The 21805-nt window shown below is 48.9% G+C and overlaps 1 protein-coding gene across 9 annotated transcripts in view; it reads left to right on the forward strand.

The window, feature by feature from the left end:
* The window catches only part of tlcd3ba (TLC domain containing 3Ba), a 77971-nt gene that overhangs the window by 23445 nt on the left and 32721 nt on the right, over nt 1-21805 (forward strand). For 3 of the 9 annotated variants that reach the window (XM_063063071.1, XM_063063067.1, XM_063063076.1), the window contains exons 2-3: nt 7896-8022; nt 12680-12766. In XM_063063071.1, the coding sequence (XP_062919141.1) occupies nt 7898-8022; nt 12680-12766 (212 nt within the window). In that variant the 5' untranslated portion in view covers nt 7896-7897. Of the gene's footprint in view, nt 1-4807; nt 4902-5896; nt 7316-7895; nt 8023-12679; nt 12767-21805 lie in introns of those variants that run through there. The other 6 variants (XM_063063069.1, XM_063063072.1, XM_063063070.1 and 3 more) reach the window with 6 other exon arrangements.

Raw genomic sequence — 21805 nt, forward strand, 5'->3', positions numbered from 1 at the left:
TGTTGTTCCCTTATTCAAGAAAGGGATTAGGGATAGCCCAGAAAATTATAGACCAGTGAGTCTTACTTCAGTGGTTGGTAAGTTGATGGAGAAGATCCTGAGAGGTAGGATTTATGAAATTTGGAGAAGTATAATATGATTAGGAATAGTCAGCATGGCTTTATCAAAGGCAGGTCGTGCCTTACAAGCCTGATTGAATTTATTGAGGATGTGACTAAACACATTGATGAAAGTAGAGCCGTAGATGTAGTGTATATGGATTTCAGCAAGGCATTTGACAAGGTACCTTATGCAAGGCTTATTGAGAAAGTAAGGAGGCATGGGATCCAAGGGGACATTGCTTTGTGGATCCAGAACTGGTTGTGGATGGGTCATATTCTGCATGGAGGTTGGTGACCAGTGGTGTGCCTCAGGGATCTGTTCTGGGACGCCAACTCTTCATGATTTTTATAAATGACCTGGATAAAGAAGTGGAGGGATGGGTTAGTAAATTTGCTGATGACACAAAGGTTGGGGGTGTTGTGGATAGTGTGGAGGGCTGTCAGATGTTACAGCGGGACATTGATAGGATGCAAAACTGGCCTGAGAAGTGGCAGATGGAGTTCAACCCAGATAAGTGTGAGGTGGTTCATTTTGGTAAGTCAAATATGATGGCAGAATACAGTATTTTCATTTTCATTGTTAAATCTTTTTATTAATTATTATTGAAAATCAACAACAAAAATACATTAAAATAATCAAGTCAACATATCAATATGTATAATAAGTTAAACTATCAACCAAGCTAAAAATATATCAATAATAATAATAATAATAAAAAAAACAAAATGTTAAAGCTGTTTTTTTTTGGAAAAAAGAAAGAAGGAAAAAAGAACCCTACTAACTAAAGCAACCCCCCCCCCACTAACAAAGTAAAACGAGGAAAAAAAGCCCATTTGGAGCACAAACCTGGAGCTATACGCTGTACAAGCTTCCATAACAGAAACATCAATCTGTCAACCAAATCCATTTACCCAAGAATCAGAAGGGGACCATCTTAATTAAATCAAATCAAATGATAGTAGCAGGCATAAGAGCCCCACATTTTCTCAAAGTCAAATCGAGGATCAAAAGTTCAACTTCTGATTTTTTCCAAAATAAGACATAGCATCATCCAAGAGAACCATTGTATCAAAGTGGGAGCAGAGACATCTTTCCATTTCAATAAAATAGCCCTTCTGGCCAATAATGTGACAAATGCAATTACACGTTGGTCTGATATAGAAATACCATGATAATATTGAGGAATTATACCAAACAAAACTGTCAATTTATTAGGTTGTAAATTAATTTTTAAAGCTTTAGAAATTGCAGAAAAAATAGATTTCCAAAACTGTTTCAGTACAGAACACGACCAAAACATATGTGTCAATGTAGCTGTCTCAGTTTTACATCTATTACACTGACTATTAACATTAGGAAATATTTTAGACAGTGTCTCCTTTGTCAAACGATGTACAATTTTAAATTGAATTAGAGAGTGACTGGCGCAAATCGGAGAAGAGTTAACAACTTCAAAATTCACAACCAATCCTCTGTTATCAAGGTCATGTTAAGCTCTCTTTCTCAATCTTGCTTAATCTTAGGTAAAGGATAATTATCCTGTTGTAATAGTAAATTATAAATTTTCCCAATAAAACCTTTCACTAAAGGATTCATTCTTAAAATAATGTCTAACAGGTCGGAATCTTGTATATATGGAAAATTACTTAAATATTCTTGTAAGAAATGACTGACCTGAAGATATTGCAAAAAGTGTGAGTATGAGAGAGAATATTTAGTTACTAATTTCTCAAAGGTCATCAATCGGCCTTCTTGAAACAGGGATCGGTTCTGGGACCCAAGAAGTGGCAGGATGGGTTAGTAAATTTGCTGATGACACAAAGGTTGGGGGTGTTGTGGATAGTGTGGAGGGCTGTCAGAGGTTACAGCGGGATCTTGATAGGATGCAAAACTGGGCTGAGAAATAGCAGATGGAGTTCAACCCTGATAAGTGTGAGGTGGTTCATTTTGGTAGGTCAAATATGATGGCAGAATATAGTATTAATGGTAAGACTCTTGGCAGTGTGGAGGATCAGAGGGATCTTGGGGTCCAAGTCCTTAGGACACTCAAAGCTGCTATGCAGGTTGACTCTGTGGTTAAGAAGGCATACGGTGCATTGGCCTTCATCAATCGTGGGATTGAGTTTAAGAGTCAAGAGATCATGTTGCGGGTATATAGGACCCTGGTCAGGCCCCACTTGGAGTACTGTGCTCAGTTCTGGTCGCTTCACTAGAGGAAAGACATGGAAACCATAGAAAGGGTGCAGAGGAGACTTACAAGGATGTTACCTGGATTGGGGAGCATGCCTTATGAGAATAGATTGAGTGAACTCGTCCTTTTACCCTGGGAGTGAAGGAGGTTGAGGTGTGACCTGATAGAGGTGTATAAAATAATGAGAGGCATTGATCGTGTGGATAGTCAGAGGCTTTTTCCCAGGGCTGAAATGACTAGCACAAGAGGGCATAGTTGTAAGGTGCTTGGAAGCAGGTATAGAGGAGATGTTTTTTACGCAGAGAGTGGTGAGTGTGTGGAATGGGCTGCCGGCGGCGGTGGTGGAGGTGGAAATGATAGGGTCTTTTAAGAGACTCCTGGATGGACACATGGAGCTTAGAAAAATAGAGGGCTGTGGGTAATCCTTGGTAGTTCTAAGGTAAGGACTTATTCAGCACAGCTTTGTGGGCTGAAGGGCTGTATTGTGCTGTAGGTTCTCTGTGTTTCTAAGACTGAGGCAGTGAGGTCCCCCCCACCACTATCCTTACTGCGTGTACAGGAGCACCATTGAGAGCATCCTGACAAGTTGCATCTCCATCTAGTCTGGGATCATCAGAACATCGGACCAGAAGCCCCTACAGAGGACTGTGATAACAGCTGAGAGGATCATAGGGGTCTCCCTACCACCCATCAAGGACATTTACCAGGAGCATGTGTACACAGAGCTCTTAGTATTAATTAGGATCCCAGCCACCCACCCAGCATCCTCTGACTTCCTACCATCAGGCAGGAGACAAAAAAACAAGAATGATCAGGATGAGAACCAGTTTCGTCTCCCAGGCTAGTAGGCTTCTGAACTCCCTGCCGCATCATCTTAGAACTGTCACTGGTTAATCTGTTCTGTACCTGTACCTTACAATATTTAACATTATTGCACTTTAGTTTGTTATTTATGTGTGATTCATCTGTAGATTTTATTCTTACCTTCATAAGTTATTATGTGTTATGTGTGTTATGTGTACTACTGTGCCTTACACCCTGGTTCGGGGAAACGTTGTCTCATTGTATATAGTTAAATGACAATAAACGACTTGAATTGAGTTGCACGTATGCCCCACCTCCCCCTCGTACCCCATCCGTTATTTATTTATATACACACATTCTTTTTCTCTCTCTCTTTTTTCTACCTCTGTCCCTCTCACTATACCCTTGCCCATCCTCTGGGTCCCCCCACCGTCTTTCTCCCCAGATCTCCTGTCCCGTGATCCTCTCATATCCCCTTTGCCAATCACCTGTCCAGCTCTTGGCTCCATCCTTCTCCTCCTGTCTTCTCCTATCATTTCGGATCTCCCCCTCCCCCTCCCACTTTCAAATCTCTTACTAGCTCTTCTTTCAGTTAGTCCTGACGAAGGGTCTCGGCCCGAAATGTCAACTGTACCTCTTCCTAGAGATGCTGCCTGGCCTGCTGCGTTCACCAGCAACTTTGATGTGTGTTACAGATACGTATATGGGTTTACACACTCAGAACATACATTTGCACATTCACATACATTTACCAGCTGTGCACACACATTCTGAAATTGACAAGTACCCATTTTTTCACACGTAGCCACTCATTGCTGTGACTTTTGTCACCCTCATCACACACCAACATAACACAGATACAGAAAAACAGATAACAGACACAGACTTATATCCAGATAGACACATGCACGACACACAGCAACATATACACAAACATAAATACTGACAGACACAAAAACACGAGACGTATACAGACACACAAAGATAACATAGACACACACATTATCAGTGACACACAGACTCAACAAAAACACTGAAGCTGACACACAGATGCAATGTAAATGTATGCATGAACACTGACATGCAGGCACAACATACATATAGATTCACATAACAACTACAGATACAACAAAAACAGAAAGACAGGCATATGTACACATAAACAGTGCCACATACACAACACACACAGATATACACATAAACACACACACACACACACACAACAAAACAGACACATATAGGGATATATGTATAACCACAGACATGTACACACATAAACACAGACACACACATACGACAATACACAGAGACAAACACGGATATACAGTACATATAAACACAGACATGTACACACATAAACACACACAACAAAACACAGAGAGAGACAGACACACAGCTGATTTCCCATCCCCTCTCTCCAGCCACCTCCAGGACAGATGCTCTCAGGCCCTGAGGGAGGTGGGGAGAGGAAGGGGGGTGGGGGCAGACCATGGGAAGTAATCCCAGGGATTTGGAACCACGTCACCCTTGAAGCAATGTCACGCTGATCCATATCCTGGCTCTGTTCGCATAAACAGCTGAGTGGCAGCATTTTAATCTCGGGTAATCTGCTGCAGAGCCAAACACCGGTACAGCCTCTTAAGCACACTCTCTCTCTCCCTCTCTCTCTCTCTCTCTCTCTCTCTCTCTCTCTCTCTCTCTCTACCTCGATCCACTCCCATCGCCCACCAGTCACTGATCTCGCTGCTCTCGTACACAGGCACTCGGTATGCACTGAGCCGGGGGGGCATTCAGCTTCGTGTGGGTAAGATCACACACAATATCATGTATATCTTGACAGTGAGTCAGTGTGAGAGAGAGTGTGAGTGAGAGGGCCAGGCGGAGAGAGACTCTCTCTGTCTCGTTCTCCATCTCTGTCGCTCTGTCTCTCCCTGTCTGTCCATCACCCCTCTGCCTCCCTCCCTCCCCATCTCATTTTGACCCTTCCCCCTCCAGTCTCTCCTGCTCCCTCCCATTTCTCTTCATCTATTTATTCACTGCGTCCTTCTCTCTCTCTCTCTCTCTCTCTCTCTCTCTCTGTCTTTCTGTCTCTGTCTCTCTGACTCTCTCCCTCTCTCTCTCTCTCTTCCCATCTTCCATCTTGTTAATTTCTTTTGTCTGCCTCCATCCCCTTTCCTTTCCCACTGATAATGACCGGGCCTAATCTTCAACCCTCTCTCTTCATCCATCTCCCCTTCGCTCTCCTCCTCCTCTCCCCCTCTCTTTCTCTGTCCCCCTCTCCACCTCTCTCTCCTCCTCTTTCACCATTCTCTGTCCTTCTCTCTTCCCCCCTCTCTTCCCCCTCTCTCTGTCCCCCTCTCCACCTCTCTCTCCTCCTCCTTCATATTCTCTGTCCTCCTCTCTTCCCCCCTCTCTTCCTCCTCTCTCTGTCCCCCTCTCCACCTCTCTCTCCTCCTCTTCCCCCTCTCTCTCCCCCTATCTCTGTTCCCCTTGCCACATCTCTCTCCTCCTCTTTTGCCATTCTCTCTCCTCCTCTCTTCCCCCCTCTCTTCCCCCTCTCTCTGTCCCCCTCTCCACCTCTTTCTCCTCCTCTTTCACCATTCTTTGTCCTCCTCTCTTCCCCCCTCTCTTCCTCCTCTCTCTGTCCCCCTCTCCACCTCTCTCTCCTCCTCTTTCCCCCTCTCTCTCCCCCTATCTCTGTTCCCCTTGCCACATCTCTCTCCTCCTCTTTTGCCATTCTCTCTCCTCCTCTCTTCCCCCCTCTCTTCCCCCTCTCTCTGTCCCCCTCTCCACCTCTTTCTCCTCCTCTTTCACCATTCTTTGTCCTCCTCTCTTCCCCCTCTCTTCCTCCTCTCTCTGTCCCCCTCTCCACCTCTCTCTCCTCTTTCTCCATTCTTTTTCTCCCACTCTCTCTCCCCTCCTCCACACTCTCTCTATCCCACATTCTTCACCTTCCTTCCACTTTCTCAACCACTCTCCCCACCCCTTTGTCTTTCACACCCTCTCACCCCTTCCTTCTTGCCACTCAACCCTCCCTCTCTCCTTCTTTCTCCTCGAATCCCCATCTGTAACCCCAGTCCCACCTTCCTCTTTCTTCCCACTCTACCCCCTCTCTCCCTTACTCTCTCTTCTCTTTCCTTCTCTCCCCTCTCCTTCTTTCTTCCCCTCCATTGTTCTGCCTCCCTCTCTTCCCCACACCTCTCTCCACCACTCTGTCCCTGTCTCTAATTCTTCTCCCACCCTGTCAACCCTTTTTCTGCATTTTCTCCCCGTCTTCTGCCTCTTCTCAATCTCTTTCCTCCCCATTTTCTCACCTCACTCACCTTTCTCTCTCCCTCACTCTAACCAAACTCTTTACCTCACCTTCTTGCCCTCCATACCCTCTTTATTGCCCCATCCCATTTCTCTCATCTTCCTGTCTTCCTCTTCCCACTTTCCCCCTCCTCCTCTCTCCTCACCTCTCTTCCCCTCTTCCTTCCTTTCCCTCTGTCCCCCTCCCTCCTCTCCTTCCTCCTCTCTCACACCCTGTCCCCTTCCCTCTGCTCTTCCATTTCTGTCTCCCTCTCCCCACTTCCTCCTCATTCTCACCTCTCTCTATCACTCTTCACTGCATGTCCCCCTCCCTCCAGAGCAGTTTCTGTACATGGCAGGATGAACGTGCAGGGGAGTTACATCAGATTCTGCGAGAGGTTGTTGAGGAGTGCGGCTGTGGTCAGACTATGAACTGCGTTTGGAGAGAGAGAGAGATGGAGATGGATAGAGAGGGCAATAGAGAGATGGAATGAGGAAGAGACAGGAAGAGACATAGAGTGAGATGGGGAGAAAGAAACAGATAGGGAGCAATAGAGATGGAGAGAGAGACAGGGAAAGATACAGTGAGACAAGAGAAAGAGGGAGAGAACGAGAGACAGAGAGAGTCAGAAAGCGAGAGGGAGAAACAGAGGTGAGTGAATCCCAGAGAGAGAGAGAGAGAGAGAGAGAGAGAAAGGAGACAGGGGTGAGAGGGAGCTCTACTCACTTTTACCAAGATGCAAATGTTAAACAGATGACTCTAGGGCTCTGAGCCAAAGTTGGGGGGGAAGAGGTCTCCACATGATCTCCATTTCTCACCTGTTCCCAGATCCACTGGGGTTGTCTGTTGTGGCTGAGGGTCTGCACAGATTGTCAAACCTCTCACATTAACCGTCAGGGCCAGAGGGGCCACAGAGACAGAGAGAGGTATGGGGAGGGAAGGGATGATGGAAATGGGGAATGTGTAGGGGAGGAAGCGGTTGACAGAGACAGAGAGGGGTTAATGGAGATAGTGAGGGGTAGTGGAGTTGGGAGGGCAGTGTCCAGGACAGAGGGGGTGATGGAGATAGGGAGGTGGTGATGGAATGGAGGGGGGGGGTGACGAAGATGGGGAGAAGGTGATGCAGACAAGGAGGAGTTGACAGAGATGGGGAGGGAGTGTCTCAGATGGAGAGGGGTTGACAGAGATGGGGAAGTGGTGATAGATTCAGGGAAGGGGTGATGGAGATGGGGAGGGATTTGTAGAGATGGAGATGGGGACGGGTGTAGGGGATGGAAGGGGTGACAGAGACAGGGGGTGATTTGTAGAGACGGAAGCGGGAAGGGTCTGACGGAGGGGAGAAGGGGCTGATGACAATGGGGAGTGGTGTAGGGGAGGAAGGGGTTTGTGTTGATGGGGAGGGGTTGGGGGTGATGGAGATGGAGAGAGGGTGTCAGAGATGGGTAGGAGATGATGGAGACAGTGAGTGGTTTAACTGCCTCACTCACTCCTCTTTCCCTTCTCCAGACATGCTGACCGAGTTGGCTTTGGGCTCCCTGTTCTTCCCCGCTCTGTTCAGTCTGTGCCGGAGGTGCCTGAAGCAGCTGCCAGTACCGGGATGGGGGGAGACCGATGCTGTCATTCTCTCCTCCAGGTGAGTGTGAGCCAGGTTGTGGTGACTGTCAGACCCTAGCCTGTGCCCCTCAAATGGACTGTGTCTCCCCAGTCTCTATCACTCCCATCTCCCTTCTCTTCCTTCCTCTTTCCCCATCCTCTCACTTCACATATTCTCTTCTTCACTCACCACCCATCTCCCACTCCCCTCTCCCCTTTGTCCTCCCTCCCTTCCTCCATTCCCCCTCTCCCTCTCTTCTCCCCATCCTCCTCTTCCTCCCCTTCCCTTCTCTCCTTCCCCAATCATCTTCCCCTCCTCCTTCCCTCTCTCTCCTTCCTTTCCCCTTCCCCCTCTCCCTCCCCCCTCCCTCCCCCCTCCCTTCCCCTCCCGTTCCCCCTCTCCCTCCCCCCTCCCTTCCCCCTCTCCCTTTCTCCCTCCCTTCCCCCTCCTTTCCCTTCCCCCTCCCTTCGCCTCTCCCTTTCCCTCTCCCTTTCCCTCTCCCTTCCCCTCTTCCTTCCCCTCTTCCTTCCCCTCTTCCTTCTCCCTCCCTTCCCTTCTCCCTTCCCTTCTCCCTTCCCTTCTCCCTTCCCCTCTCCCTTCCCCCTCTCCATTCCCCCTCCCTTCCCCCTCTCCTTTCCCCCTCTCCCTTTCCCCTCCCTTTCCCCCCTCCCTTCCCCTCTCCCTTCCCCCCTCTCCATTTCCCTCTCCCTTCCCCCTCTCCTTTCCCTTCCCCCTCTCCTTTCTCCCTCTCCCTTTCCCCTCCCTTTCCCCCTCTCCCTTCCCCTCTCCCTTCCCCTCTCCCTTCCCCTCTGCCTTCCCCTCTCCCTTCCCCTCTCCCTTCCCCTCTCCCTTCCCCCTCTCCCTTCCCCCTCTCCCTTCCCCCCTCTCCATTTCCCCCCTCCTTTCCCTTCCCCCTCCCTTCCCCCCTCTCCTTCCCCCCTCTCCTTTCCCCCTCTCCTTTCCCCCTCTCCTTTCCCCCTCTCCTTTCCCCCTCTCCTTTCCCCTCCTTTTCCCCCTCTCCCTTTCCCCCTCTCCCTTTCCCCTCTCCCTTTCCCCTCTCCCTTCCCCCTCTCCCTTTCCCTTCCCCCTCCCCTTCCCCCTCCCTTTCCCCCTCCCTTTCCCCCTCCCTTCCCCCTCCCTTTCCCCCTCCCTTCCCCTTCTCCCTTCCCCTTCTCCCTCCCCCTTCCCCCTTCCCCTTCTCCCTCCCCTTCCCTCTCCCCTTCCCCCTCTCCCTTCCCCCTTCCCCCTCTCCCTTCCCCCTCTCCCTTCCCCCTCTCCCTTCCCCCTCTCCCTTCCCCCTCTCCCTTCCCCCTCTCCCTTTCCCTCTCCCTTTCCCCCTCCCTTTCCTCCTCCCTTTCCCCTCTCCCTTCCCCCCTCCCTTTCCCCCTCCCTTTCCCCCTCCCTTCCCCCTCCCTTCCCCCTCTCCCTTCCCCTCTCCCTTTCCCCCTCCCTTCCCCCTCTCCCTTCCCCCTCTCCCTTCCCCCTCTCCCTTCCCCCTCTCCCTTCCCCCTCTCCCTTCCCCCTCTCCCTTCCCCCTCTCCCTTCCCCCTCTCCCTTTCCCCTCTCCCTTTCCCCCTCCCTTTCCCCCTCCCTTTCCCCTCTCCCTTTCCCCCTCCCTTTCCCCCTCCCTTTCCCCCTCCCTTCCCCCTCTCCCTTCCCCTCTCTCCTCTCTCCTACTCCCCTTCCCTGTACCCCTTCTCCCTCCCCTTCCACCCCTCTCCTTCACACTTTCTCCTTCCCCTTCTTCTTCACCCACCTGCTTTCCTCTTGGCCCACTTTCTCTTCCCCTTCTCCTTCCTATCCACCCTTTCCCTTCACATTCTCCCCTTCCCCCTCCTGCTTCCCCTCTCTTCTGCTCTCCCTTCTCCCCTCCCCTCCCCCTCCGTCTCCCCTACCCTCTCCGTCTCTCTCTCCCTCTCCCCTTTCCTCTCCCTTCCCCCTCACCCCTTCCCCTTCCCTTTCCTTCATCTGTCCCTTCCCCCACCCCTTCTCTCTCTCCCCTTCCCTATCTCCCTTCCCCTCTCCCCCTCTCCTTTCCTCCTTCTCCCCTTCTCCCTCTCTGCCCACCCTCTCATCTTATATATTCCCTTCTCCAGCCATCTCCTCTTCCCACTTCCCCTTCACCTTCTCCCCTTCCCCTTTCCTTTTCTTCCATCACGTGTCCCCATTCCCCCATCACCCCCACCCTTCCCCCTGCCCCCTGCTCTTCCCCCCTCTCCCCTCACTGCACTGCCTCTCTGCTTTCCCTCTCACCACTTCTCACTCCCACCCGAAATCTCAAAGGGGAAATTCTAAGGCGAGGGCAAGTGGGATTATGGAAAACTCCACAGCATTCTACAGGCGGAGAGCAGGTGGATGGCCAGAGTGAGGGGAACACTGATCAGAGCCCGAGAGAAAGCGTGCTTGGAGTTGGAGGAGGTATGGGAGGTCCTTAGTGATGTTTGTGAGGACACCATGAAACAGGCTTATGTGCTGGATGTTAATAAAGTGGGTATGCTAGAACTTTTGAAAAACATTAGGATAGGTAAGTCCCCAGGACCGGAAGGATTATACCCCGGAAAGTTACAGTGAGAAGCAAGGAAAGGGACTGCTGTGCCTTTGGCAATGATTTTTACATTATCACTGCCTACAAGAGCAGTGCCACATGATTGGAGGGTGCTAAATGTAATTCCTTTTTTCAAGAGAGGGAGTGGGGATAACCCTGGGAATTACAGACCAGTGAGTCTAACTGCAACTTTGCTATGGACAGTCCCATGTCCGGCTGAGAAAGAAGGACAGTTGGGCATGGGGCTATGAACCCCATCCCATAAAAACCCAGAGCTACAGAAACACTGAAGACCTCATTCCTGGGAGAGGAAGGATCTTTGCCTAGAAGACGTATGAAGTCGTGCAGCGAAAGCTGCTAGTCCGTGGAAGCCACTGGTCAATCAACCTTCTATCATCCAGGACCACCAGCAGTCTGGCCCAGATTGGAGAACTCTGGCAATCTGCTGTCGGCAGCCTATGCCCTTGTAGGGATGACGAGCTTAACTAGCCAATTAATTAACTGAATCTTCAGTGGTGGGCAATTATTGGAGATGCTTCTTAGAGACATGATTTATGAGCATTTGGAGAAGCATAGTCTGATTAGGAATAGTCAACTTGGCTTTGTGAGGGGCAGGTCTTGCCTCATGAGTCTGATTGAATTCTTTGAGGATGTGACAGAGCACATTGATAAAGATAGAGCAGTGGATGTGGTGAATATGAATTTAAGTTAGGAATCTGATTAGGTGCCCCATGGTAGGCTCATTCAGAAAGTCAGGAGGTATGGGATCCAGGGAAACTTGGCTGTATGGATGCAGAATTGACTTTCCCATAGAAGGCAATGTTCCCTTTAATTTGTAATGACCAGTGTGCACAAAAATCTTGTGCTGTGCAATTTTTTGCCCAATGCCAATAACATGTGTGCACTGAATAATTTCTTCAATAAAAACAGTATAAATATGCCAGTTCTAAAATCCGCAGACAAATAATCACAAACTCCACATTGTCAACACCATCCACATCAGAAACCGGAAAAAGAAATGTGATCATGAAATATACTTAACATGTGCAATTTAAATTCCTTTGTGTACTAGTAGCAAAAGTTGTGTGCTTGTTCACCTGTGACCACCTCAGAGGGAACATTGGTTATAGATGGAGCGTATTCTGCCCAAGTGTTGGTGACGATTGGGATCTGTACTTGGACCCCTGCTCTTTATGATTTTTATAAATTACTTGGATCAGGAAGGGGAAAGTTGGTTAGTAAGTTTGCAGTTGACACAAAGGTTACTGGAGGTGTGGATAGCGTAGAACATTGTTGTAGTTTACAACAGGATATTGACATGATGTGGAGATGGGCTGAGGAGTGGCAGATGGAGCTCAATCTGGAAAAGTGTGAAGTGATTCACTTTGGAAGGTCGTACAAAGGCAGAGTACAGGGTTAAGGGCAGGTTTCTTAGCAATTTGCAAGAACAGAAAGATCTTGAGGCCCATGTCCGTCGATTTCTTACAGTTGCTACGCAAGTTGATTGGGTTGTTTAGAAAGTTTATGGTGGTTGGCCTTCATTAGCCAGGGGACTGAGTCAAGCACCGCAAAGTAATGTCACAGCTATAAAACCCTGCTTAGAGCACATTTGGAGCATTGTGTTGAGTTGTGGTTGGTCATTAGAGGAAGGATATGGAAGATTTAGAGAGAGTGCAGAGGAGATTCACCAGGATGCTGCCTGGATTAGAGAGCGTGTCATATGCAGAAAGGCTGAGTGAGCTAGGGCTTTTTGGAGCGAAGGAAGATGAGAGGTGAAGACAGAGGTATATAAGACAATGAAAAGCATAAATCGAGTGGAGAGCCAGGGACATTTTCCCAGGATGAACATGGCTAATACAAGAGGGCATAATTTTAAGGTGATTGGAGGAAAGTGCAGAGTGGATGTCAGAGGTAGGTATTTTACACAGAGAGTGGTGGGTGTGTGGAACACGCTGCCAGGGGTGGTGTTGAAGGCAGATACATCGGGGACATTTAAGATAAGCACATGGATAAAAGAAAAACGGGGGGCTATGTGGGAGGAAAGGTTAGATTGATCTTAGGATAGATTAAAAGTTGGCACAACATCATGGGCCAAAGGGACTGTACTGTGCTGTAGTGTTCTATGTTCGATGGTTCTCCCCCTCTCTACAGGCTGGTATCCTCAGTACAGGCAGTGATGGCATCAAGTGCAGGTCTTATCATCGTCCGGTCCTGCCGAAATAACATCCTGGAAACCAGGTGAGACATTCACCAGAGGGACTGGGATGGGACACTGGCGGATAGGGGGATAGAGGGTGGGATGGAGCTATGAGAGTGAGGGGGAGAGAGAAAGATGGAGAGAGTGGAGGGAGAGATGGACAGAGAGAAAGGGAGAGGGAGGCAGGGAGAGATGGAGAGAGAAAGGGAGGGATGGAGGAATAGAGAGCGAGAGGGAGAGATGGAGGCAGGCAGGAGAGAAATAGAGAGAGGATAAAGAGATGGGGAGAAAGAGATATGGAGAGAAAGGGAGAGATGGAGAGAGAGGAGAGAGATAGAGAGAGGAGATGGAGAGAAGGCAGAGATAGCAATCTAGAGGGAGAGAGCATGGAGGCTGCAACAGAGGGAGGGGTGCCAGTGGAGGGTGTGCAGGCTGAGACAAACTCTCACGGTCTATTTGGTGGGGCGGATGTGTGCTGATATCACTGAGATCCCCGGAGCAGAGTGTGAGAGATCCGCTGGGGGTGACACAGGAAGAACTGCAACTTGATGAGGCCCCTCAAGGGAGGGAGGGAGCAGATGCTGGCAGAGGAGAGTCTGGAGAGTGATTCACAAGGTATTTCTCGGAGAGTCCTAGTGGGGTTTAACCAGTTTTCGTGTTTCGGTTAAGGAAATGTCAAGGGGATTTGCCACACATGCAGACAGTCACACCACACGCTGCCACTCAGATTATCGTCAGAGAAGCACATGACCTCGTGTAATGTAAAGGCTTTAATCTCAGTCCTTATCAAAGGATCTGCTTATGCAAACACTCTGTCTTCATCACCCCTTCCCTCCCCAACACTCCTCCCGTCTCTGTCACCCCCTCCCTCCCCTACACCCCTCCCGTCTCTGTCACCCCCTCCCTCCCCAACACCCCTCCTCGTCTCCGTCACCCTCTCCCTCCCCGACACCCCTTCCTGTCTCTGTCAACCCCTCCCTCCCCAACACCCCTCCCATCTCCGTCACCCCCTCCCTCCCCCACACCCCTCCCATCTCTGTCACTCCCTCCCTCCCCCACACCCCTCCCATCTCCGTCACCCGCTCCCTCCCCGACACCCCTTCCTGTCTCTGTCACCCCCTCCCTCCCCAACACCCCTCCCATCTCTGTCACCCCCTCCCTCCCCCACACCCCTCCCATCTCTGTCACTCCCTCCCAGCCCCACACCCCTCCCATCTCCGTCACCCCCTCCCTCCCCAACACCCCTCCCGTCTCCGTCACCCCCTCCCTCCCCAACACCCTTCCCGTCTCTGTCACTCCCCTCCCCTACACCCCTCCCCCTCTCTGTCACCCCCCTCCCCTACACCCCTCCCCATCTCTGTCACCCCCTCCCTCCCCTACACCCCTTCCTGTGACTGTCACACCATCACTCACTACACCCCTCCCCATCTACCCCCCTCTCCTGTACCCACTTCCCCATCACCTCCTCCCTTCCCTACACTCCTCCCCATCCCCATCACCTCCTCCCTTCCCTACACTCCCCCGTCTCCATCACCTCCTCCCTTCCCTTCACTCCCCCCCGTCTCCGTCACCCCTCCCTCCCCAACTCTGTCATCCCTGATTCCCCCTTCCTTGTTTCCATCAGCCCCTCACGCCCCTACAGTCTGCCCATCATTACTCGCTTCCTCCCCATCTCCGACACCCCCCTCCCTTGTGCCCCATCTCCATCACCACCACCCTCCCCTATGTACCTTCCTCTTACCCCTTCCCAATTCAGTAACCACCTCCATCACCTACTCCTCTACCTGTCTCCACCACCCACTTCCTCCCCATACCCTTTCATCTCCCAACCTTCCCTCCCTATCTCGTCACCCCTCCTCATCCATCTCTGTCACCCCTTCCTACTCTACACCCCTTCCCATCTCCGTCAACATCCCTCCCTCCCCTATGCCCCTCCCATCTCCGTAAAACCCTCCGTCCCCTACACACCTCCCTGTCGTACCCACACCTCCCTTACTCCCTTGTTCTCCTACGCCCTTCCCTGACTCCATCACCCTCTCCCTCCGCTACACCACTTCCCATCTCTGTCACTCCCTCCCTCTCTTAATCCCCTCCCTGGCTCCATTATCCCCTCCCATGCCTGCACCCCTCGCCATCTGTCACCCCCTCCCTTCCCTACACCCCTCATGTCTCCATCACCTCCTCCCTCTCCTACACCCATTTTCGTCTCTGTCACCCCCTTCCCCCTCTCCGTGTCTGTCGTCCCTCCCACTCCACACCTATCCCCGTCTCCCCCCTCTCCCATACACCCTTCCCCATCAGCCCCCCCATCCCCTCTCCCCGTTTCCATCATCCCCTCCCTCCCCTACACCTCTCCCCATCTCTGTCATCCCCTCCCTCCCGTGCAGCCCTCCCCATCTCCGTTAAACCCCCACCCCTCTGTCACCCCGTACACCTCTCCTCATCTCCATCACCCCCTCACTCGCATACAGCCCTCCCCATCTCCATCACCCCTTCCTTCCTCATCTCCATCACCCCTCCCCCATCTCTGTCACCCCTCCCTCCTTGTCTCCATCATCTCCACCCTCCTCGTCTCCATAATCACCTTCATCACCTACTCCCCTCTCTGTCTCTGCCACCCCTCCCTCTCCTATACCCTTCCCTGTCTTCTACCCCTCCCTCCATATCTCCATCAACCCTCCCTACCAGTCTTCATCACCCCTTCCATCCCCTACAACCCTCCCTGTCTCTATCACCCCCTCCCTCCCCTACACCTCTTCCCTTCCGCATTATCCCCTCCATCCCCCACTCTCCTTCCCGTCTCCGTCACCCCTTTCCCTCCCCTGTACTTCTCCCCATTTCTATCACCCCCTCCCTCCCCTACATCCCACCCTGACTCTGTCAAACCCTCTCTCTCCATCTCCATCACCCTTCCCTCTACTACACTCTTCCCCGACCTTGTGATACCCTCGTTTCCCTAGGTCCAACACCGCCCCCTCCTTACCCATCTCTATGACCCTCCCTGTCTTCCCTGCACTCCCTCATGTGTGTGACTTGTTTCTTTCTCTAGACCCCTCCTTGTCTGCATCACTCCCTGCCCACTCTATACTCCTGGCCATTTCTCTAAACCCCTCTCTTCCCACTCCCCTCCTCATCTGTGTGACCTTGTTCGGCATCTACACCACTCTCCTTCTCTCTGAAACCTCTGCTCTTCTCCCTTTCTCCGTGAAACCCCCTATAGTTCCCTACTCCACACCCCTGCCCATTTCTCTAAAACTCTCCCTCCTTACTCTCCACCTCATCGCTGTGACCTTCTCTGATCTCTATGCACTCTCTATCCCCTCGCACTCCTCCCTTTCTCTAATTCGCCATCCGCTGCCACTGCTTCATAACCCCGTGATTCTTTCCAATGCAGTCATCTGTCTTTTAAACGTTGTAGTTTTACCCGCCCTCTACCAGCTCGTTCTTCCATATTTCAATGCAAGAAGTATCGTAAGAAAGGCGGATGATCTCAGGGCATGGATGAGACCTGGAATTATAACATTGTGGCCATTAGTGAGACTTGGTTGTAGGAGGGGCAGGACTGGCAGCTCAGTATTTCGGCGTTCTGTTGTTTTAGACGTGACATAGCAGGAGGGATTAAAACAGGAGGGGTGGCATTACTAGTCAGGGAAAATGTCACAGCAGTGCTCTGTCAGGACAGATGGGAGATCTCTTCTCGTGAGGTGTTGTGGGTGGAACTGAGAAATAAGAAAGGTATGACCATGTTAATGGGGCTATATTGCAGACCACCCAGCAGTCCTAAGGATTTAGAGGAGCAAATTTGAAGACTGTTGTCAGAAACAAGGTTGTTGAAGTAGGTGATTTTAACTTTCAACACATTGACTGGGAATCCCATACTGTAAAAAGACTAGATGGGACAGTGTGACAAATGTGTTCAGGAAAGTTTCCTCCTTCAGTATGTAGAAGTTGCAAAGAGAGAGTGTGCGATACTTGATCTGCTATTGGGGAATGAGACAGGGAGGAGACAGAGATTTGTGTAGGGCCACACTTTGCATCTAGTGACCATAATGCCTTAGTTTTAAAGTAAATATGGGTAAAGATAGGTCTGGTCTGTGGGCTGAGATTCTAAATTGGAGAAAAGCCAATTTTGATGGTCTCAGAAAGGATATGGCATGTGTGTATTGGGACAGGCTGTTTTCTGGCAAAGTTGTACTTGGTAAGTGGGAGGCCTTCAAAAGTGAAATTTTGAGAATACAAACCTTGTATGTGGCTGTCAGAATAAAAGGTAAAGATAACTAGTGTAGGCAACCTTGGTTTTCAAGAGCATTGAGGTCCTGATTAAGAGAAAAAAAGGTGCAGAGCAGGAATGGGCAGGTAGGAACAAATGAGGTGCTTATGGAGTACAAAATGCAAGAGAACACTGAAGAAAGAAATCATAAGGGCTAAAAGAAGGCATGAAGTTGCTGAAGCAGACAGGGTGAAAGAGAACCCCAGGGGATTCTACAGGTATGTTTAGGACAAAAGGATTGCAAGGGACAAAATTGGTTCCCTGGAAGATCAGAATTCTAATACATATGTGGAGCCAAAAGGGATGGGGAAGATATTAAATATTTTGTTTTTGCATCTGTATTTACTCAGGAGATGGATACAGAGTCTATAGAAGTGAGGCAAAGTGGCATCAATTTCATGGACCCTGTACAGATTACAGAGCAGGAGGACATACATAAGAACATAAGAAATAGGAGCAGGAGTAGGCCATCTGGCCCTTCGAGCCTGCTCCGCCATTCAATAAGATCATGGCTGATCTGTTGGTAAACTCATCTCCATCTACCTGCCTTTTCCCCATCACCCTTAATTCCCTTACTATGTAAAAACCTATGTAACTGTATCTTAAATATATTTAGTGAGGAAGCCTCAACTGCTTCCCTGAGCAGAGAATTCCACAGATTCACCACTCTCTGGGAAAAATAGTTTCTCCTCATCTCCGTCCTAAATCTTCTCCCCTGAATCTTGAGGCAATGTCCCCTAGTTCTAGTCTCACCTACCAATGGAAACAACTTTCCTACTTTTATCTTATCTATCCCTTTCAAAATTTTGTACGTTTCTATAAGATCCCCTCTCATTCTTCTGAACTCCAGAGAGTATAGTTCCAGGCGACACAATCTGTCCTCATAGGTTAACCCCTTCATCCCTGGAATCAACCTGGTGGACCTCCTCTGCACTGCCTCCAAAGCCAGTATATCCTTCCTCAAGTATGGAGACCAGAACTGCACGCAGTACTCCAGGTGCGGCCTCACCAGTACCCTGTATAGTCGCAGCATGACCTCCCTGCTCTTGAATTCAATCCCTCTAGCAATGAAGGCCAACATTCCGTTTGCCTTCTTAATAACCTGTTGCACCTGCAAGCCAACTTTTTGCAATTCATGAACAAGCACTCCCAAGTCCCTCTGCACAACAGCATGCTGCAATCTTTCACCATTTAAATAATAATCTGCTCTTCTATTATTCCTTCCAAAGTGGATGATCTCGCATTTACAAATGTTGTATTCCATCTGCCAGCTCTTGGCCCACTCACTTAACCTATCTATATCCCTTTGCAGACTCTCCACATCCTCTGTACAATTTGCTTTTCCACTCAGTTAAGTGTCATCAGCAAATTTTGCTATGCTACACTTAGTCCCCTCTTCCAAATCATCAATGTAAATGGTAAACAGCTGCGGGCCCAGCACCAACCCCTGCGGCACCCCACTCACCACTGACAGCCAACTGGAGAAACACCCATTTATCCAACTCCCTGCCTTCTATTGATTAGCCAATCCACTATCCATGCCAATACACTTCCTCCGACTCCATGCGTATCTTATTTATAAGTCTCTTGTGTGGCACCTTATCGAACGCCTTCTGGAAATCCAAGTATACAACATCCAGCTATTCCCCTCTATTCACTGCACTCATTATGTCCTCAAAGAACTCCAGTAAGTTTGTCAAACAGGACCTGCCCTTTCTGAATCCATGCTGCGTCTGTCTAATGGAACCACTCCTTTCTAAATGTTTCACTATTTCTTCCTTAATAACAGCTTCAAGCATTTTTCCAACTACAGATGTTAGCTAACTGGCCTATAGTTGCCTGTCTTTTGCCTGCATCCTTTTTAAAAAATTGGTGTGACATTTGCTGTCTTCCAATCCGCCGGAACCTGCCCAGAGTCTGGAGAATTTTAGAACATAGAACATAGAATAGTACAGCACAGTACTTTGATAAATGATTACCAACGCGTCTACTATAACCTCCGCCAATTCCTTCTGCACCCTGGGATGCATCCCATCAGGACCAGGGGACTTATCTACCTTCAGGCCCTCTAGCTTGCTCATCACTGTCTCTTTAGTGACAGTGATTTTATCGAGGTCCTCATCTCCATTTTGTCCATAACATCCTTCTTTGGAATATCAGGCGTGTCCTCCACCATGAAGAGCGACACAAAACAGTTGTTCAATGACTCAGCCATTTCCTTATCACCCAATATCAATTTTCCCTTCTCATTTTCCAAGGGACCTACGTTGACTTTACCCTCTTCCGCTTTATATACAACATTTATAAAAACTTTTGCTATCTGTTTTTATATTTTGTGCTAATTTATTTTCATACTCTATCTTCCCTTTCCTTATTTCTTACTTGGTTGTTCTTTGTTGCTTTTTAAAGTTTTCCCAATCCCCCAGTCTCCCACTACTCTTTGCGACTTTGTACACATGAGCTTTTAATTTGATACTAATTTTTATTTCCCTAGTTATCCAAGGCTGGCTCTCTCCACACTTACTGTCTTTAATTTTGACTGGAATATACTTTTGTTGAGCACTGTGAAAAATCTCTTTGAAAGTATTCCACTGTTCCTCAACTGTCCTACCAAAGAGCCTGTGCTCCCAATCCACATTAGCCAACTCCTCCCTCATCCTGTTGTAGTCTCCCTTGTTCAAGCATAATACACTAGTTTTAGATCTATTTCATCCTCCATCTGAATGCGAAATTCAATCATACTATGATCACTCTTTCCAAGAGGATCCCTGACTACAAGATTGTTAATCTTACCTTTCTCATTGCACAGGACTAGATCTAAGATAGTATTTTCCCTTGTAGGTTCACAAACATGCTGCTCAAGAAAGCCGTCACGGATGCATTCTATGAAGTCCTCCTCAAGACTTCCTTCACCAACCTGATTCACCTAATCTATGTGGAAGTTAAAATCCCCCATGACAACTGCCACTTTCTATCCTGAGGCCAATCAGCATGGATAAATCCCCAGGGCATGACAATGTGTTCCCTTGAACCCTGTGGGAGGCAAGTGCAGAAATTCCCGGGTCCCTAACAGAGATATTTAAATCATCCTTAGTGACAGGGGAGGTACCAGAGGATTGGAGGATAGACATTGTTGTTCCACTGTTTAAAAACGTATGTAAACATAAACCAGGACACTGTAGGCCAGTGAATCTGACATCAGTTGTGGGAAAGTTATTGGAAGGTATTCTAAGGGGCTGGATATATAAGTATTTGGATAGCTATAGACTGATTAAGGATAGTTAGCCTGGCTTTGTGTGTGCAGAATATAGTATTAATGGTAAGACTCATGGTAAGGATCAGAGGGGTCTTAGGGTCCGAGTCCATAGGACACTCAAAGCTGCTGCGCAGGTTGACTCTGTGGTTAAGAAGGCATACGGTGCATTGGCCTTCATTAATCATGGGATTGAGTTTAGGAGCTGAGAGGTAATGTTACAGCTATATAGGACCTTAGTCAGACCCACTTGGAGTACGGTACTGTGTTCAGTTCTGGTCACCTCACTACAGGAAGGATGTGGAAACTATAGAAAGGGTGCAGAGGAGATTTACAAGGACGTTGTCTGGATTGGGGAGCATGCCTTATGAGAATAGGTTGAGTGAACTCTGCCTTTTTTCCTTGGAGTGACAGAGGATGGGAGGTGACCTGATAGAGGTGTGTAAGATGATGAGAGACATTGATTGTGTGGATAGTCAGAGGCTTTTTCCCAGGGCTGAAATGGCTAGCACGAGAGGACACAGTTTTAAGGTGCTTGGAAGTAGGTACAGAGGAGATGTCAGGGGTAAGTTTTTTACGCAGAGTGGTGAGTGCATGGAATGGGCTGCCAGCGATGATGGTAGAGGCGGATATGTTAAAGTCTTTTAAGAGACTCCTGGATAGGTACATGGAGCTCAGAAAAATAGAGAGCTATGGGTAACCCTAGGTAATTTCTAAGGTAAGAACATGGTTGGCACAGCTTTGTGGGCCAAAGGGCCTGTATTGTGCTGTAGGTTTTCTATGTTTCTATGGTAGGTCAAGTCTAACCAATCTAACAGAGATTTTGAAAAGCGTTACCAGGAAAGTGGATGAAGGTAAGGCAGTGGCTGTTGTCTACATGGACTTTAGCAAGGCATTTGACAAGGTTCTGCATGGGAGTTTGGTTATGAAGGTTCAGTCACTCAGTGTTCAAGATGAGGTACTAAATTGGATCAGACATTGGCTTTGTGGAAGAAACCAGAGAGTGATAATAGACCTGAACACAAAGAGGCCCAATATCCTGGCGGACACATTTAATAGAGCTGTCAGGGAGGGTTTAAACTAATTTGGTGGGGGGATGGGAACTGGAGTGATAGGGCTGAGGAGGGGGAAAACAGAAATAAATCAGAGAGCGTGCAACAGAGATTAGAGAAAGTACAGCAGGAGATGAAGCTTAATCACAGCCAGTGGCATGAGTTACAATAGAGACATGGTGCAGTTAAAACAGAAAGCAACAAATACTGGACTGAAAGTGTTATATTTGAATGCATGCAGCATAAGGAATAAAATGGACGATCTTGAAATTCAGCTACAGATTGGCAAATATGACGTTGTGGCCATCTCTGAAACTTGGCTGAAGGATGGCTGCCATTGGGAGCTGAATGTCCAAGGATATACGGTGTATTGGAAAGATAGGTTAGTAGGCGATGGGGGTGGTGTGGCTCTGTGTATAACAAATAATATTAAATCATTAGAAAGAGTTGACATAGGATTGGAAGGTGTAGAGTCTCTATGGGTTGAGTTAAGAAATGGCAAGGG

The sequence above is a fragment of the Mobula hypostoma genome, chromosome 11 (assembly GCF_963921235.1).
Source record: "Mobula hypostoma chromosome 11, sMobHyp1.1, whole genome shotgun sequence".
Taxonomy (NCBI): domain Eukaryota; kingdom Metazoa; phylum Chordata; class Chondrichthyes; order Myliobatiformes; family Myliobatidae; genus Mobula; species Mobula hypostoma.